We start from the raw sequence: 20,135 nt of genomic DNA on the forward strand, positions 1-20,135 counted from the left end.
TTTTTCCCATTCATGGTGAATATTTTATAGGTTCCTGAATTTTTAGACATGAAGGATTTCACACATGCAATTTCTTAACATTGTAATTTGCAATGTTAAGCAAAAAAGGAGCTTTACGGAGGGTCAGACTGACAGAGAGGGAGGGAATATGGAGGTATTACTTCATTTTTGCTAAGTATTTGTTTTATTTCTCTGTCTCTGTTTGAGACAAATTTGGAGGAAAACATCTGAAATTAACATCTCCTCTAACGGAAGGCAGGTCTCAGCAGCCCCTCCCCCACTAAGAGGTTTGGAAAGAAATTTCTTGGAGGAAAGTGAAAAAAAAGCTGTTTATTTAACAAGCAAAGTGCATGCAGGCACAAAATGAATAATGAAGAGATAATAAACCTTCTCATTGTGGAGAAAAACCTGGTTAGATTCAGAGTCCTTTCTGTAGGTGTGGCTCTGCTCTCTCTGGAGCTGGGGTGCAGCGTGGGCCCCTCTGGGCCACAGTGTGGGGCCTCCCGGTGATGGTGTTCTGGACCAGAGCTCAACAGTTCCAGGAGAAGAAGAAGAAACCACAGTCCCAGGAAAAACTTCTTGCTTCAGCTAACAAACAAGAAGCTAGCTAAAAAGCAAAGAATTTTAACTCTCCGTCTCTCTCTCCTGAGAAAAGGAGTCGAGAGCTGGGGAAAAGCAGGAAGGTGCTTCCTCGGCTCCGCAGCGGTGAGAACGCAGGGGAGTCTGTGAGTCCTTGAACACAAACTACACTGAAGAATCCACTCGGCTTCCCCTCCCTTTCTCTCGGACCCAGCTTAAAGGCATAGAAAGGCACAGAAAGGCACAGGAATCATATCTGGCATAGAGCAAGTGATAGGGGATACAGCATCATAAAGTCACCCCAAGACATTCTCAAACCATGTAATGGAAATACGGCATAGAGAAGTGATTTTGAGAGGAAGAATTTTAATTTTCTGGGCCTGGTCAAATGTCTCACAGCCTAAGGAGTCTCTGTTGCTGGAAACTGCTGAATTAAACATCTACTCCTACAGATCTTAGTCACATGGTCCAGAAACTTGTTGAGAAAAGCATCCACAAGATTGCATTGTTTTGGCACTGAAGGAAATCACTAAGCATTAAAGCAAGTTCAAAAGATCTAAAAAACCTACATTTTCTTTTCCACCTTCGATTTTTTTCTAGAAGAAGGAAGAAAAAGCCCAGATACTCACTTTGGCTTCTGCTGACAGACCTTCCCTCCTGTTTCAACCTTATTTAAACAGCTGAGAAGACCAACTGCAAAAGTAGGTACTGCTTCAATCAGGAGCTCTGGTTTTAAAGTGTTTCACTTCTCAGATACAGAAACTCTGAAAAAAGGAAATCATTAACACACCAGGCAAGTTACAAGGAGACTGGCAAAGTTCTTTCACTCTTGCCTGAGAAAGGGCAGAGCAGCCATGGACTGACTACCCAAAGAAGAGCATTCCCACAGGATATAAAAACATGGTGGTTGGAAGAAGAGGACAGGCAAGTGCTCCAGCTGAACTAAAATGTGGAGGGGCTTAATTATGAGGGGCTGACTGAAGTGGTAGCTTCAGCTAATATTCACTTGAGACCTGAGACAGAAATAGAAAGTCTGCTTTACTTAATATGGAATGGGGGCATATCAGTTTTCAACTGAAAAGTAGAAATTACTAAAATAAAAAAGGAGGAAGTCTTGCAGTCTTAATTGATTAAAACAAATCCTTCTTGAGAGCAATGATAGTAGTTGGAATACAGAGCTGCCCTCTAAAACAGAGAGAGAGCTAAAACTTGCTAAAACTCACTTAACCAAGAAGAAACTTGGGATAAGAATTAAGAGTACTTTCATACAACAACTGGGAGTTCAAATTTGCTCAAAAAATAATATTCTGATCTTGAAATGTAAATATCAGTGTCAAGGAGACGAAGAGATACAGGCTGTGACAGGCAGGAAGCCATTGTATTACATGACACATAGAAACAGAGGTGCAAGCCATGTGTCAGAGTTTGCATGGGTTGATCAGTACTACTGAGCATGCACAGGGTGGATAAAGAAAAGGGTCTGCAGAACATGCTGAAATGTAGTATTTTTAGCTCTACTTTCATCTCTCTGGTGGAATATAAGAATGCTTAAATACAGGACTCTACTGTTAAGAAATACTATTCAGCATGGTTATAAAGTTTCACCTTATGAAAATGCTACTTTCACTTGATTGGTAAAGGATCAAAATAATTTTGCCAGAGTTTCTTTTTCAACCTTTAGGAAGCAATCACTAAGCCAAATCTATACATGAAACTGAGCAAATGACACACAGTCTAGTTAGTTAAAAAACTTCCTCTGCTATACAGGAGAGAGAGTAAAACCAATAAGCAATACCGTGGGTAATTGATTAGATATGGGGAGTCAAGACAAAGGAAAAAACCATTATGTTCACAAACCCAAAGAATTGCTAGCCTGCCAGAAAAGATGTATCTATTGAGGATAAGAAAAAAGGAACATTTGTGTGGTGTAGGATCTGTTAGTGGAGAAAGTGGTCTGTGAATACATAACAATGTTTCATCTGGTGAGAGTCAATGTCATCAAATTGCTTTCTGTGCTGTCCTGTAGAAAGAATTTCACAGGGGAAGAGCACAGGAATGGCACAGCTGTGATGAAAGTTAACCTAGCAAAGAACAAGGTCATGTTTGGGGTTTTTTTGTAGCAAGCCTGGGCTCACTAATCAGCAACTTGCTTGCTTCCCTGGATTGAGAATCTACTAATTCCCTCCAAATAAGCAAGTTTTTTCCTGCAAAAATATCAGCCTGAATTCTAAAACCATTGCCCTAACAATGCTGCTTTGCAGGATGCACAGCTCAAATCGTAATAATCTGAGATGCTGGCAGAAATGCTAGCAGTCTTGGATGTGAGATATGTCCAGCATTAAGTTGTCCAGCCCAAGATTCAGGGAAATGTGCTGCTCAGTCCCATTTGCAGTGATGTAGTTCAAGCAGGCTAAGGTATCACAGTGCTTATGAAAGCTGAATGCCAATGCACCTGTACTAAAAGATACTACTATAATATACTATAAAATCTGAAAGCCATTGATTAGGGGGAAGCAAATGTCACCTGGAACTCAACATTAATATTATACCACTATGAAAAAAAGAGCTTCCTAAGCTCTTCCTCTGAAAGTACTGAATGTTTTTGTGCTCTGTGCCAGAGTTTAGGCTGCTAGGACTTACCTCACTACAAAGCAATTTCCAGTTACTGCCACGGAGGATTGTCATTGTATACCACACCTCTCTTCTGTCTCCTCTTCTCTCTGCTTGGCATTTTTCTATTTTGAGGAAAGGTCATGGAGATGAGAACAGACCTAGATGTGGCTCATCTGTGTTTTGCATTGTGGAAACTCTCCACTGAGAGCAAACAACAAGACTACAGGACTTTGCAGCAGCTGAAAAAATAATTTTGAAGTACCTGTTTCTGGACACAGATCTAGATTCATCATACACCTTTCTTTAGCCTAAGACCAACACACATTTTCCCACTCTCTAGTCAGAAAAAAGAGGAAAATAAGTTCTCAAAATTCTGCCCAGCTAAGTAGTGATTTCCTGTTCAGGAACTTCAGACTCAGATTTGTCTCCTCCTCTGTAATTCTGTAATTAGAGAATATTCACATCTTGTGACTTATAGCACTTCACAAGTGTTTGTCTATATATATACTTTTTCCCCTTCACACATTATTTCATTTAAGGCTAAACCAATGATTTCAAATATTCCTTTTGCTGTAATGTTAAAGTTCACAGTTCATTATAAGCTTGGTAAATCAAATTTACTTTCCATAGTATTTCTCTGAACTATAAAAACAGTGATGCTGCTATTTTCTATCAAAAATAGCTATTTTTGATTTTGTGACATTTTATTTAAAGAGCATTAAAAAATAAAGTTGTCTAAGCAAAACTGAAAAGTCTTCTGCCTTCTATTTAATGCAAATCGTATTTATAAAAGTCAAAAGAGTAAGTCTCTAAAATGGATACAATGCTTATACTTCCTCAGAAGAAAAAGTCTCAACATTGAAAAGCTTCTAAAGGACTTCTATAACTGTGACTAGTTAAGAATTTGTATGCTTTTCCCAAGTCATCAAAATACAGAAGAAATTATTGCCCTCAATACTGTCCTTGAGGAGACTACAAGTAAAAGGATTAGATTATTACTGCAATTTTTATGTGATAAAATACTTCTTAAAACTTTTTATCTTAAGAGATTTAATGAAATAGACTAGGGAACATTAAGAAATATCTTTTTCGATATGGCTCTTTTAAATTTAGTGACTGCCTATCTTGAGTATATGACTAGAAGTTAGGTGAGCCAACGCGATAATCTAACACTGCTGAAGTCAATCAAAATTTAACATCAACATCAGCAGATCAGAAACGCAACCTTAGATCCGCTTCGCATGTCTTCCCACTGACCTGGCTGACATATGGGAAATGTAACTTTCTTGTGGCTTTTTCTTACCCAGATTGGTTGCAGTGTCTTCTCTGCAGACTGAAAATTTCTGATGCAGGTTTTCCCACGGGAATTTAAATACCTGGGACCCTAGTCATCTCTGAATGGAACACCAAATCCTAGTTTGCAAAGAAATAAAACATACGGGGAAATTTTTGCATTTAAGAGAATGACTTGAACTGAAGAGGCTACTACTTACAGGCCTTCTTGGAATGGAGTAGACGAGGAAGGGGTTCTTGTTTTAAGTGGCAGGTCATGTTGTAAACTACTTTGTCTCACTTCTGTGTCATTGAAAGCAGACATTAAAAATTAACTTCATCATAGCAACGCAGGCTGAGAATTAGCTTCACAATTTACCACAGCAGAGGGTGTACTGTGAACTTACAGCATCTGTTGGTTATGCAGTAAAAATTTGCACACATGCTTTTGTCTGCAGCAAATAAGAGATTATGTTAAGGTATCTTAGCTGTCAACAAAAAGGGCTTGCTTGTTCATCTGCCCATAAAGGTCCATAAGGTCTGTTGTGGTGTGTGGTTTCCTGTGTTGGTTTAGCAAGCCACAAACCTTCCTGGAGAGCACCGCGGAGCTGCTTCAGGGAGAGCGGCTGTTCCACTTCCCACAATCCTTCTGGACGGCCCTGCGCTCCTGCTCCAGCTAGCTGTCGACTCCACAACACGGTGGCGATAAAGGAGGCGAGAAAGGTCTCTGCATGGGGACCTCAGAGGAACTTTATTCACATGATGACAAGCCAGTTCCCAGAGGCAGAGAGACCACATGGTCAGGGAGCATGGAGTTTTATATGGGGACGTGGGGGGTGGAGAGAGCACATGGACTAATGGTCTCATGGCGCAGGGGCAGTGCATGGATGGAACTGGGGTACTGGAACCAGTAGGGAGAACCCGAGGGTGTGGCCATGACTAGGGGCAGGGAAGGGAGGAAAATGTGGGAAAGGCAGACATTTAGTAAGAAAAGGAGTGGGGAAATACAGCACTACACAGGTCTGTAAACTACTGATGAAGACAAACAAAAATCCCTTTTTTTACAGGAATTTGAGTCTAAATCCTTTGTATGCCAGGTGAGTGCAGAACAGGATAAATTACTGTTAGGTCTGACCTGTCCCAATGACCAGAATTTTAGTTTTGGATATGGAGAAGGTTTCTTTTTGTTGAAATTTATAAGGATGCCATAAAAGTGTTGTTGAACTACACTTTTCCATTTAGGAAAAAGAAAGGAAAAAAAAAATCTCAACAAGATGTTGTCAAACTCAGAAAATGCCTTAAGGTGTTTAAGGTGTTCTTACTGTCAAAGAAATATGTAAGAAAATGTAGTTGAAGGCATATGGGAAACTCTTTTGTATGACTTTATATAGCACAAAGCAATAAAAGCCAGGCAATTTTGTACTGTCTATTCAATTTAAACAGCATTAAATTAAGCAAAATTTAAAATAGCAGTATTAAAAAATGGGAATTAGTTCCCAAAGACTGAATAGCTGTTGCTGTGGTTTGAATTCAGAAAAAAAGTTCTTTCCCCATCTTCAAATCTATATAGCCTAGGTTGATATCTGGCTGGAAACTTTTATTAAAATGATAGTTCTCACTGGGAGGCCATTCACTATTATTAAAATATAATAGAACCTCACAAAGCCACCATTTAGCTGCTCAGAAAATCTCTTTCCTGTTCTCAGTCATGGAAAATTCATGAAGTAATCGCTCATAATTCCACCAAAATGTTTTAGGAAATAATTTTCCCTTCATGAGGTAGTATGTTACAAAGTGTAATAAATAAATGAAACTAAAGCGTAGCTTTTCAAATGAAGAAAAAAGTCATCTAATGCTATACCTTTGCTTTTAAAACCATGGTTACTCACTCTGAAAAAGAAATCAACATGCAAACTCTACATCAATAGACATAAAGCAAGTATTATTATGACTCTGATATAATTCCTTGAACTTCATTTTTGCAGTAACAACTGAAGAGCAGACTGGGAGCAGGTGTGTTGTGACAACATTGCTGTGAATGGATGATGTGGATTTAAATAAGTCCCTGCCTTTTGCCCAGGCCTCTGGCAGCAGGCAGTCGTGTTATTGAGGTGGCCAGCACCCTGAGACCCACTCTCATTCATAAGTTCTTTAAAAATGGCTGATTCAATCTGTTATAGAATGAATTGTTTATTTAATAGACACAAAACTAACAGACGTAAGACTTAAAACAGACTATTACTACACAGGAATAAGACAAAAGGAAATACTAGTATTATACATGCAGGGTTAAAGGTACCTATTAATTTTACTGCTAGCGAAGAAATAGTATATCTTAGGATCCAATGTTTCTCACCACCAAACTGTTGAAGGGGCACACATCGAAATCCTTTCCTTCAATTTCCAGAAAAGTAACCATGAAGTTGTGTCCAAGCTTCAGAGAGAAATCGTCTCGCATGTTCCCAAGGAGTGTGTAAGAGACTTCTGCCTCTGTGATAAACTGTAGTACTTCTATAGTGTAAAAACAGGCCTTTTGGTCACCTATGGTTTTTTTTATCTCTTCCCACGTCTGTTAAGCTGGCAGACTTTTGGTGCCAGGAGATGATACCCACTGGGCCTTGCCCACCTGGGTTATGTCTCCTATCTGCAACAGCCACCTGTGGTGGGGAGAGGAGGGATATGCCCTGTCACAAACATATCTTAACTACAACTAACCACACTGTTATGCAGGGGTTTGGGATTGCGTGGAAACCTAAGTTCACCCTGCTGTGATTCCAGGCCTTTCAGCCCCAGAAGCTTGCCTAAATCATAAAACGACAAAATCAATCCGGACATTTTATGCCATGGTAAAAGAGTTTGCAAGAACAGAGATGACCTACCTAAGTCTGATCTCACTTCTTAGCTCAGGAGGGCCATTGGGAATACCACAGGACCAATACAGGGTGTCGTGGTTAAACTCCAGCCAGCAGCCCAGCCCCTCACTCACTATCCTACCAGTAGAACTGGGGAGAGAATTGGAAGGGTAAAACCCTGAGAACTCAGCAGTTGAGATGAAGACAGTTTAATAAGGAAAGTGAAAACCACACACACAAGCAAACAAAACAAAGAATTAATTCACTGCTTCCCATGGACAGGTAGATGTTCAGCCATCTCCAGGAGAACAGGGCCCCATAATGCATAAGGGTGACTTGGGAAGACAAACATCAAAGACCATCCCTACAAATATCCCCTCACATCCCCTTTTCCCCCTTCTTCATCCCACTTTGTATACTGAGCATGAAGTCACATAGTATGGAATATCCCTTTGGTCAGTTGGGGTCACCTGTCCTGCCTGTGTCTCCTCCCATCTTCCCGCACACCTACAACTTCCTTGTCAGTATCAAAAACAGAAAAGGCCTTTATTATGCAATAACAAAAACATGTCTATATTATCAATCCTGTATTCAGGACAAAAGCAAAACCTATCTGCTTATTAGACACCATGATGAAAATTCTAATAGTCAAATCCAGCACACAGGAAAAACAGTTTCAGATCTTCCTGATGTTGAACAGAGTGAGGAGTTCTACAGGATTCACTGATCTGAGGCCACCTAAAACCAGAACAGACTCAGTACAGCTGAGTTAAACATAATCCAAAACACAACCCTTAACCCTAACCCTAACCTGTAACCCCTAGGCCCTAACACCTAACCCTACCACCCTAACCATAACCCTAAACTGCAATGACCATAACCCTAACTCTAGGCACCCTAACTCTAACTCCAAACACAACCCTGATCTCTCACCCCAAACCTAAACCCTAACCTTAACACCTAAGAAGAAACATTTTGGAAAAGATTTCACTGCAGGCATGACCAAACACAGACAAATTAGGATTAACATAACGATTACATATAACTATGATCTTTCTTCTCCTCTCCTTCAGCAATATGTCCAGATCAACCAATATCATAAGGAGGTGTACAGAGTCTGTTGAAACTCTCAGAAATACCCCATAACTCATAAGGAATGTCTCAGTGGGGCTGGACAGTAGTGCAGGTTTTCTTGATTCATTCCCTAAGTCTTACCTGGAAATATTTTAAACCATTTTTGCTAGTTTCACAGTCTGAAGGAAAAGCTCCCCTGTTGCCCTAATGAAGAGAGGAGTTGGGGGTTTGATGTAACCAGAAAGCCGATTGCTTTCTGGAGTTGTAAATGTTTATCCAGTTAGGTTTTAGATGTGTTTGCAATTTACAAGTTAAACGGCAAGCATGGAAATATGGCCAGAAATTTACTTAACTTTCCTTCATTTGACCTAAAAGAAGTATCTAAGTAAAAAGCAGTTTCCAGGCTAAGGCATATTTTATGTTCTAGAAAGAGAAATTCTTCATTCAAACTCCAAAACAGAATTGTATCTGATCAATGAAGTGAATTTAGAGCTTGAAGGCAGGCTCAGGCACACACACAGGCTCAAGTAAGGGAGACAAGGGGCATGTTCTTGCAGGAAGGACAGATCAAAACAAAAAGCAGACACAGCATTTCTTACCTTGTTTACTCAGTAGGCATGAATTAGTTATACTTCTCCATTTGTACTAGTTTGAAAGCAAACCAGTGGGATATTCCAAGTCAGAACTGCAATTTAATAGGAAAATTTAAATAAAGGCAATAGTACAGAAACACTGGCTTAAACTGACAGTCAGAATACAACTTGATATCCCGTTGGTCAGGATGGTGGTAGCAGTCCAATTAAATAGTGGCTGCTGTCCTGTTGGAGTGACGGATGTGATTCTGTCGAAGCAGTGATCATGTAGTAAAGTCTGGTCCTTCTCTGGAGGTCCAGTTGTGGTTATGGAGCTCTTGCCCTCTAGGAATCCAGTGGTAGGTGCTGCCTGTGGTGTTCCAAGCCTCAGATTATATACAGGTAGGAATGTTTGGTTCCTCCTCCTGAGCAGAGCATCTCACAATGGGATGATGTAATTCTCTGAGTCATGCAGTGAGACTTGATGGCCCATTAGAAGAGATAGCTCCCGGAGGGAGTTACCAGGGCTGACTCATGGAGAAGATAAAGAACACTACCCCACTTGTTTTAAAAGCTTATGAAGATGGTAATAGAATACATACTTTTGGTTACATCTTACATTGTAACCTAAGTAAGTAGGTTTTAAGAACCTTTTAAGTAGGTTCTTGTACCCTTTCTGGACTCTGAACTTTCCCTCTCATTTCTTTTATTGGACCAGATACAGCTGTTGCTCTCTCTCCTGGTTGCCAACCCCTTAATCCTTTCATCCTCACCCTTCTTCTATATCTACTTCTTCTTCTATCCTTCTCTTCTGTTAGTTTCCCAGTGTTCTTCAACCCTTATCTCTGCTCCCTAATTTTTCTCTTAATCCCAGTTACAAAAAATACAGCTTGTCTCAAGCCTCACTCAAATACAATATGGGAAGTACTGTAGCTCATCCTTATCAAATTTCACATGTATAGTCCCTATGCATGTGATAGACATTTTGATTAAAAGTAGTGAGGTTTTAGCCTTCCTGAAAAGCATACTAGCCAAGAGCCATCTTGAATTAGCATAGAACTAGCATTTTTATAACCAGTGTTTGTGGAATTTTTGCAATATCTATGTCACAAAAGTCTGGAGAACATCATGACAACTGACAATATCAGAGTGGTCCCTATCTGCATGATCACTCTGCTTGAAATATAAACATGGTTAATATTTTCCTACTATATAAAAGTGTGCATTGATCAGGGAAGTATGCAATGCAAAAAAACACAGCAGTGTATGCCCCTAAATTAAAACTCCTTTCTTGCTGTTGCACTGCAACTTTATCTGGGGACCTCTGCACTGGCTAAATACACTACTGCACAAAAGAATGTAAAACAGAGAGTACGGCTTCATTGGGATTTAGTTCTCATACTTCCTAAGGAACTGCTGCAGAATTTCTTCCAGAGAAAAATACATGCTCTTCCTATAACACACATAAAAGAAATGGCTGAGAAATTGGGTTAAGTTTATTTTAACTGTCTCCTCACTATTGATCCTGTGGTTGTTCTGCAAGGCGATTATAAACACTAAGTCATCACTGTATTCTAGTCACAAAAGTGAAAAGGGAGGTGAATGGGAATATGGATTCTGACCTGATTTTTGTGCCTCTGAACATCAAGAGAAATTTAATATCCACCAACCCTAACCCTGAGTCCTATATGGAATAACTATGCAATAATGCAGCTTGGTGCATTATCTTTTATTCTGCTGCCTTTGGAAAAGCTGTTGCATTATAAATCTGAAATATTTGAAGTGCTGCTATTTGCAATGCCAGTAATGCTAAAAATGTAATACTGGACTTCTACTACAACAGGAAGAGATAGTATTTCAAGACGTGCACATTTTGATGAAAGTATGTATAGATCATGATAATAAGAAGCATAGATAATAGTCAAATTTAGTCTGTAAGAGCAATTCTGTAAAGTTTTAGTGTTCTGTGCACATTAATACTAAGAAATTATGGGGGTATCTGGCGTCTTTGTTTGAACCATCAATGAAAATACTGAAGGATATTGAAGTCTGAAATTATAACAGATTGAAGTAGCAGTAGTACTTAAAAATTTCACAAAGTATCATTCATTGTTTTAGTTGGGTTTTTTTACAAAAAGTTGAACAGTTAATACTATTAAACACATTCCATAGGATTAAATCAGAGTTAATGTTGTTAAGCAAATGCAAGAATGCCACATCAGCCTTGCCTGCTCTTGAAACAAAAGGATGTACAAACACATGACCTTTCCACAATGTTGACTATTTTTTGTTAAAAGTTACTATACAGAAATCAGAAAGCCATAGTCACTGTAACCTGATCAGATTGACATTAAAATGATACATTAAAAAAAATATTTAGAGGGTAGCTGACAAATTTACCTCATTCATCCTTCCACCTTGAGTTAAAAATCCAGAGATTTTTCTGTAACTTGGTCCTAAAGACAACTAGCGATTGAAATGCTACATCTTCCCCAGGAAATCTCTTCCAGTGTTTCTCTGTCCTCAGTGATAAAACAGGCTGAATTAATTCAGAAGGTATTTCTGGCACCTACATAAAACACGAAATACTCTTAATGAAAAAAAGAACTTTATATGATAATATGCATTAACAAACATAAATGTTTCAAGTTTCTAGCCACTTTCTTCAGCATGAAATGCAGTCCTTCAAGAACTCTTTGCCATAGAAACTAATTAGCACTCTGAAATGCTTAAATGCGTGATTATTTGTATTATTCACATTTTTGCTCCTCCAGTAGTCTTCATAAAAGAAATTTTACTGTCATCACCAGATGCCATGAAATAGGATTTACTGAATATGTTTCTGGGTTCATAGAGATAAACCATTCCTCTAATTCATGTAAAATAAACCACACTATTTGATATAAATGCAATTCATTATTTAAATATCATTAGGATGTATGAGAAAGAGGAAATAATTTCAAGGCATAATTTAGACAGTTTGTTCGAGTTATGAAGTGCTGTTGATGACACATTAAAGAAAGATAATTAAAGGAATTAGTGAAATACTAGATATGAATATTTAAACTCTCTATACAGTAAACTCATTTTCTGTAATAATAAATTATATCATTGTAAATGAAATGTAACACCTGGCTGAATTATATTATATGTGTGCTATACATCTATATACTATTTGTGTCTGCCTGTTATAGAAGCATAGAGCTAGAGAATAAAACGATACCAGGAAGGAAACCCAAGGAACAGCAGAGGAGCTAAGAGAGGGGTCCTCCTCGTTGTAGTCAGAGCTGTAAACCTATTTCTGAATGACAGCTCAGGAGTGATTTGGAAGAGGAATGGAACTTGCTCTGAATCCACTTTACAGCAACTTCTGTGACTCTGGGACCGACCCTGTTATATAGATAACATCAGAACTTTGAATGGCATGAGCAGAAGGTGAAGACAGTGAATCACTGCAGGAGATGAGCTGGTCCATATCTCAAGATGCCACAGTCTTTTTCTGACCCAGAAGTGTGTTTTCACGGTAGTAGAATGACAGGCATGGGAACAGCCAAAATTGTCAGGAAAATGCCACAGCTTGTTATGCACATTGTGCTTTTGTTGAGAAGTGGTTTTCTCCATATATTACTCAAGTATAAATTGACAGTTTTACATTCTAGCAATGAGAAAAAACCTTTAGAGTCTTGATGGTTAGGAGCTTCAACTGTTTTGGTCAGTTTCAGTCAGACTGGTTGCAACCAGACTGAGCAGGGAGAGAAAAGTGCATTGCTAGGCACAGCATAAACATCACTGTCAGTTCTCAAGTGTCTTAGATGCAGGCAGGGATTTCTTTTGTGGGGTGAGGATTGGTTCTTATGAAGCAGCAGGGGAGCTGGGTTCCTTCTTCAGGGAGGAAGGGGTGCAGCAGAAGGTGGAGGAGAAGAAGAAAGTGGAGGCACACTGTTTTCTGAACATACATGCGGCCCGGCATGAAACCAAGGAGCTGCTGTGGCTAACTGTATAGTAAGCTGCCTTTGGTATTTGTGTGTGGAACCAAGTAATACCACCTCTGAAGATGGGTGAATTCAGAATCCTCTATATACATTTTCAACACCTATTTTCAGTGATTTCATCTAACTACAGAAATAATCTAATATACAAAAATTATATAAGTATATTTAAAAAAATCATCGCAGATGTTCAACAGGCTTAACAACACTGACAGAATCCTGACTCTTAGTCTGAACATGTGATGTAGTTTTCACAAAGTATTAAGTAAGGTTTTGCATTGAATCAATTTTTTTTTCTAGAAAAGAATGTCAGGAATTATACAACGTGAAATTTGAACTTCACTCTCACAAATAGAATGGGTTTTTCTCCTTTTGCTGCTGATGCCTTTCAAAGATCACTTTCTGAGACTAAGTTATCAGAGCCACAGCAGAGAAGAGTACAGAAAATGCAGCTTGATCTGGCTTGTGTGGAAGGAAATTTCAGTTTCCATTCCATTCCACTGAGACTGAATTAAAACTTTCTTACTACACACAACTGATTTTTCTAACATAACACCTATTAGCAGCCCAAAGATTTTCAACAACTTTTCTAGCCTTTCTTCACTCCTAATGCCTGCAAGGGAGTACTCTCCTGGGGAGGAAAAATCTGTACTTACTTCCAAATTTCCTTGCATCCTCCTGTCTGTTATGGATCAGTTCTGTACACAAGATACCAGACCAAATAGACCCAGGGAAGGTTCTGTCATCATGTGAGCTCTTGCTTTTAACTTAAGCTAGGAAAGAAAAGTCACACTAGATTTGTCACAAACTCTTCCTGGGTCCCCGTGGGAGAAGAGTGGTACTGGTCTTGCCTGTTCCGTAAGAGCAAACTTCAGGGCTGCGGGCAGATCCCTGTCACACAGAGTAAGTGTATTTCCAGGGCAGCTCACTCACTTTGAAAAAGGCAAAACAATACTGAGAAATGCGGATATAGCTAATAATTTATTTTTCGTGTTGCATTATCAGTCTCAAAAGGTTTGTTTCGTTTAGTTTCGTTTCGGGTTTCGTGGTTTGTCTTTTTTTTTTTTTTTTTTTTTTTTTTTCCCCCCGCATGTCAGAGAAATCGTCCCAGCAGAAGTTAGGAAAATAACGACCGTGTTGAGACCGTGTGGATGAAACAAGACCCTGGGGAGCAGGGCATGGGCGGTGGATTTGGCCAGACTCCGCGGCTCTCGGCGGGTGTGTGCGGGGGCTACGCCGCTTCCCTTCTGCATTTCCGCCCTCTCCTGCGCGTTTTGGGGCACGGAGACCAGGAAAAACCTGCAGTGCCTTGTTCAATCCACAATCACCCATAGCTGGAGAGAGGAAAAAAAAAAAAAATCCAATGAACAAAACCCCTCACCCTTCTCTGAAAAGGAAGCGTGTTCTTTGCAGCGGCACAGCGTTGACGATCCCTCCCTTTAACTTTCAGACGCCCAGCTGACGACACGGGCAAAATGTGACCCAGGCGAGGAAGGCACGCCTTCTCCAAACACAGCAGAGCTACCAGCAGCCTCCCCCACCTCCTCTCGCCCCGCCGGCACCGCCCGCGCCCGCCGTTCTCCTCCCCACGCCGAGGCCCCGCCCGATCCGCCCGCATTGGCCGCGCTCCGCCCGTCCCCGCCCCGCCCCGCCCCGGCGAGGGCGGCAGCGGCCGCGCCTCCGGCCGAGCGGCGCCGCAGCGGATCAGGACGTGGAGCGGGGCCACGGAGCGTTCCTCGGCTAGCGGGCAGCAGCGCCACGGTCACGTCTCTCCGGTCGGAGCGAGCGAGTTACTGCCTGCGAGCCCAGCTGTCTGGCAGGGCAAAAGAGAGAAACTAAACGCCAAAGAACCCCCAGCCTCTGCTCGTGCCCGGTTTTTTTCGGTGTTTTTTTTGTTGTTATTTTTTTGTTGTTGTTTTTTTTACATTTTATTTTATCTTCTGTAATTATTTCGGGAAAAAAAACAACAACAAAAAAATACATCGCCGTGTTTTTAGCAATTCGTGCCGCGTGTGCAGTTGCTTCCTGCACACCCCTGACAAACAAAGGGAAAGGGGGAGGGGGCCCGCGTTTCGCAGAAGACATGCGTTCCGTCAGGAAGAGGTGGACTGTGTGCACCGTAAGTCTCCTCCTCATCTTCTATAAGACGAAGGAAATAGCGCGGAACGAGGAGCACCAGGAGGCACCTCTCACCGGGTAATTGCGGGGCGCCGCGCCGGGAGGGCGGTCCGAGGGGGCAGCGGGGCCGTGTCCCTGCCCGAGGCCCACCTCCGCGTCCCCGCCTGCGTCGTCCGGTGCCCCGGTGCCGCTCGGGCTGTGACCCTCAGCCTGCGGTGCCAGCGCAGCTCGGCGCTCTCGCTGGCGGGCGCTGCGGAGGGCGCGGATGCCGCTGCGGGACGGGTGGAAAGCGGGACTTGCTGTCGGGGCTCGCTGTCCGGGCTCGGCGGCCGCAGGCAGGGTGCCGAGTGCACGGGAAAGGGCGGGAGCTGTGCAGCTGCTGAGGTTGCCTCTCACCCCCAGAAACGGGGGGCTCCTGGGAAGTTTCACCTGTCCGCGGCTGCCCCGAAGGCAGGGGCGGCCGGAGGTGGTGGCGGCAGCAGCCACGGGAGCGTGTTGTGCCTTTCGCAGGCAAGCGTGCCGGGATGCAGGTGAACGCCTGCTTCCGTCTTTGAAGTTTGCCTGGGAGCTGTGCTTAACGTGGCTGTTCCTCAAGGATTCTTGCTCTGAGAGAGTGTGGTCATCCCCTTTAGCTTTCGAGCTTCCTCCACTGGAAACTCTGGTCCCTCTCCGAGACCGTCTGTTACATACTTTCCCTTTGCTGCTTGTCATTAACTCAAAAAGAAAGGCAAAGAGTCCCTTGCCATTTTTCTGTTTGCACCTCAGCTTTCTCGTTATGTACGAGAATGCCTGCGTTCCTCATTTTTCTCCCAACTTGCAGGTATTCTCTGGAGATACTGGGTTTTCAGCCAAGCTGGTTTTTCCAAGGAGGTGTATAAGATTTTGTTTTCACTGGAGCAATGCATAAATTTGTTGGTCGTTTAATGAAATCAGCAAAAGCTAAGCAGGGGCTCACACTTTCTGTTTGCTTGTGCATATCGACTGTGGGGAGATTTTTGTCCCCTTGCCTTAATTTAAGGAGGAGGCATAAGGGGGTTGTAAGTATCCGTACAGGCCTAGAGGAAGCTGAGGCAATTACAGCCTACTTGGCCCCGGAGTTAAAGACAGAAAGTGCATCCCTCTTTCCCAGTCGTGGTGCGGTAGGGGGACGCAGGCAACTGGGCACGGTTGGGCAGCTGTGGCCCCGGCACGTGCCGAAGCAGGAGCTGGCCTCACCTCTGTGCGTGCGATGTTTGCTTCCCTTGTTATTCAAGATTTTCACAACTTGCTGGTATCTCTTCCTCTTGTTCAGCCTGGGTGTAACCCAGTTTCTACCACAAAGCTATCTGTATTCTTAGGCGCTGTACAGAAGTTTAGAATTTTTGGGTTACAGCTGTGTGAAAACACAGGTGCAAATGAATGTGTGAGGGAGAATTGCCTTTAATACCCATGTTTCTTAGTATGTGCTCCTTCCTCTCAGATTAGTGGGAACTGATGAAATTATTCAGAAATTACTTTATATAAGTTTGCAAAGAAAAAACTGCCTTCAACTTACTGCACGTTGTTTGACACAAGTTAACACTTACTAAAATGAAGTGTTGTTTTAATATTCAGTGAAAGAAAATAAGTGTACTTAGTTATAAATATGTATGTTCCTAACAAACATATTTAAATGTTTTAAAATGTAGCTGTGATATACTTCTCACAAGTCATTTTGTGATATCTGTTTCTTTATCAGTGAGACTTCTTGTACCGTATGGTACTACTTTCGCTGTTGAAATATTTTTTCTTGTCACAGCCTGTCATCCCCTTTATTACTGTGTGAAGCAGAAAAAAATACCCTAAAAATGTATTGCTCACTACTGCTGCCCCTGTTGATGTTACACATGCCTTTCTCTTGAATTAGGAGTTCAAGACGGGTTATTTTTGACTGGCCATGTGGGCAAGTAAAGTTAGTTTTTCATGGGATGATTTACTTTCAGAAGTTATGGATGTGCAAGGTGGTCCATTTTATGGTTATTAGTGCACTAGAGGTAAATCCTAGACAATACAAAATACACTGACTATATTCCAAATTACATTATAAACTTTAAACCAGCTGTGTGCTCTCATAGAAAAGTGTGCTAGGACAATTACTGTGAAGCATGCCCTGCTTCAAATAGACAGTAATGTCCCTTTAAAGGTCAAACAAGTAATGAAACATGCATTTTATGGGCAGCGTAGTATTTCTTAAGCAGTGTCATCTTCTACTGACAGGGAATATGCCTGAAAGCAGTTACTTTATTTAATGAACTATTTTCATCAGAAGAGAGTCTTAATATGTTGGTCTGATTGGTCACCAAGGCAAGGTAATCCAAAGTGAAGGCTGACATTGTCAGCTGTAAGTTGCTGTCACAGTATGGCAGCTCTTTCATTTACATCAGAGAGGATTTGCAGTGATTCTAGAAGATACAAAGTAATCCAAATTTCTTTCAGTTATTTACACAATGAAGAATTACCTGGAAAAAGTTTTTGATTTTTATGTATTAGTTTATTTAATATTGCTTTAACTGAAAATTAAAACAATCCAGTAAAAGGGAGAGGAGGATGTAAGTGAGCACATTTGTGTTCATAGTAGTAACTTTAACAAAAAGTGCCTAGGACCTTCTTTCATAGAAACGTAATTTAACATTGTTTCAATGTACAATCTGTGTAGCTCACTGCAGTTGTAAATTGTGAATATGGAAGTCAACCACATTTCAAATGCTATGGTTTAAGTGTTGGCAATGCATTTTGTTGCTAAGTTTTGTCACTTGTTTCACTGTCAAGTGTTTACTAAATAATATTTAACCCAGAATAAACTAGAGACGTCTTTGAAGTATCTTTAAACTGAGAACTTTACCTGGACGTAGTTTGGTAATTTTCCTTTAGATGCATGCACTCAATTAATCTAGAAAATACATGCAGTAATATATATGTAATCAATATTATTACAACCATTTTGGAAAAGTTTTAGGTAATAAAAAAATTCAATGTAGCAAAAAGTATCAGTTGGATTCTGGCTATTGAATTTAGGGACTTCTGCAGCATCCTCCCATGCTTTCAAGTCAGCAGGATTTGGGTAATTTGCATACAGGTCTTGTATCTGAAGTTGTAGGTTTTCGGTAGGTGGCAGCCTTACCTCTGCATCGGTGTGATGCCAGGGCTGCAGGGTGTTGGTATGGGCTGCAGGGAGAAGGGGAGCTGCGAGTAATGCAGGGTGGTTTTGGTGAAGTGCATGATACTGGTTTGATAGTCATAGGGGCTTTTGCAATGACGGCACTTTCTAGAAATTACTACATATTACCAGTTTTGTTAATTTAGCTTAATTATGTCCCACTACAGGTTAGCTTGCTTGTGTTTAGTGTATTGTATAATTTACCAAATATTTTTGCTTTATATATACAGCAGTAATGCTGCTGTATTTCTTACTAACGGCAGTGAGCCAATTGTTATCAGAACTTATAGCCACAGAAAAACACAACTCAGCAATTCCTGGAAAGCTTACAGTCTCACATCCTTTCCATTTTGTTCTTTGAAGGGCTATGGTCACATATTCTGTTTCCAGGTTAAGTTATTGTTATTGGCAGTATTTCAGAGCATGCTTATTTAACAAACAAACATTTTTTTTTTGGTATTATTGTCTTGTGCACATCTGAGTGACAAGACTGCTGAGTTACAAGACATTCTGTGTGGTAGATTTTTATATCCAGCAACTTCGATATGTTTGTGATTAACAGCTGTGTTTGAACTCAGCTGAACATTGCTCTGGCATCTAAAAGGGAACAGTATGGGTGACAATGGAAAGATGTGGAGATAAAAAAGAATTTTAGTCCTAACAACTTAAGTTGTGCTTGTAGCGTTTGGGTTTCTCTGTCCCATTTATGTGATCCTGTTGGCTAATATCACTGCAACTTGTGCTAGCTCACCAAGTGTTCAATGGTCATCACCCAAAGCTTACTGTATTTATTTTTTAAGATTACATGGCCAAAAAGTTATAATCCTAAGGCTAATGGACAGGATAAGACAGTTGGGGTGGTTTGGATGTATGCAAAAGTCTTGTGAAGTGTTGGGGAAATTTTATATTTTGTATACCATTAAACTCCAGAATTCCATGCTTAAAAATCTTTAGCATCAGCAGGAGGCCAAAGATATCTATTAAGCCAGTACTGCAGATTATGAGCAATTGCTGGGCAAAGGCTTGAAATTTAACACTTAATTCATAGTTTAGTACAAAAAATTTGGAACCTAGAAGTGCAGAATCTGCTTCACAAACATAATGAAGTTTTGTCCAGATTCACAATTTGGATTTTATTGTAGTTCTTGTTATGTCTATTCCATTACAAATATAAACATATTTAAGCTCTTAGTTTGCATATTCAACTATTACAGATAGCTATCCCACAGATTTTTTTTCAGTTACAGCTTATTTTCTTTAGAAAGCTGAGAGATAATTGCTTATTTTTGTTGTGAATAAAAGGATATATTGATGGTGCTTAGGATGTAAATTATTTAAACTGGAGTTAGCCTTGACGTAATTGTGTTTTTTTCTATATTGCATTGCAGATATGGTGAACTGAGTTTGAGTAGATCAATGATCAATAGTTCTGATAAGATAATTCGAAAGGGTGGCTCCTCAATCTTCCAACATGCTGTAGAAGGTTGGAAAATCAATTCTTCATTGGTAATGGAAATAAGGTGAGTGTCTTAAATTAAAAGCAGTTAATTTCACCCTGCCTATAATGCTTTTCATTCATGTTGCTTTATAATGCCTTTGGTCTATAAACCAGTAATTTGGTTTACATTTGCAGGTGGATGTTTTTTAACTGTATCTATTTAGATTTCAGTGTAAAATGCACTGCATTACATTAGGCCTCAAAGTCAAGTCATCCTTCATAAGATTTAATAAAATGTTTTCATCTGGCTGTGACTGTCAAACCTGTGCAATCAGTGTCCACACTATGCATGTCCATATTTAAGCTGGTTGTCTAGAACTCTTCCACAGTCAGTGGAGAGAAACTGGTGTTTTTAGGACATGATTTTCTCTCATCCTAAAAGTTTGAAACAGA

At 40.6% G+C, this 20,135-nt stretch overlaps 1 protein-coding gene and 1 long non-coding RNA gene across 4 annotated transcripts in view; one reads left to right on the forward strand and one right to left on the reverse strand.

The window, feature by feature from the left end:
* Positions 1 to 6,750: 6,750 nt before the first annotated feature.
* Positions 6,751 to 14,474, reverse strand: LOC109145505. Its single transcript, XR_005603770.1, has 3 exons — positions 14,333 to 14,474; positions 13,608 to 13,724; positions 6,751 to 11,531 (listed from the first exon to the last, which is right to left on the reverse strand). It is a non-coding gene; the product is annotated as an uncharacterized LOC109145505 (long non-coding RNA).
* A 132-nt stretch (positions 14,475 to 14,606) lies between these two features.
* ST8SIA4 (ST8 alpha-N-acetyl-neuraminide alpha-2,8-sialyltransferase 4) overlaps positions 14,607 to 20,135 on the forward strand; it is a 56,068-nt gene continuing 50,539 nt past the window's right edge. The window contains exons 1-2 of one of the 3 annotated variants that reach the window (XM_039566978.1): positions 14,607 to 15,147; positions 19,633 to 19,764. In XM_039566978.1, the coding sequence (XP_039422912.1) occupies positions 15,035 to 15,147; positions 19,633 to 19,764 (245 nt within the window). In that variant the 5' untranslated portion in view covers positions 14,607 to 15,034. The remainder of the gene's footprint in view (positions 15,148 to 19,632; positions 19,765 to 20,135) is intronic. The other 2 variants (XM_039566979.1, XM_039566977.1) reach the window with 2 other exon arrangements.

Source organism: Corvus cornix, chromosome Z (assembly GCF_000738735.6).
Source record: "Corvus cornix cornix isolate S_Up_H32 chromosome Z, ASM73873v5, whole genome shotgun sequence".
NCBI lineage: Eukaryota > Metazoa > Chordata > Aves > Passeriformes > Corvidae > Corvus > Corvus cornix.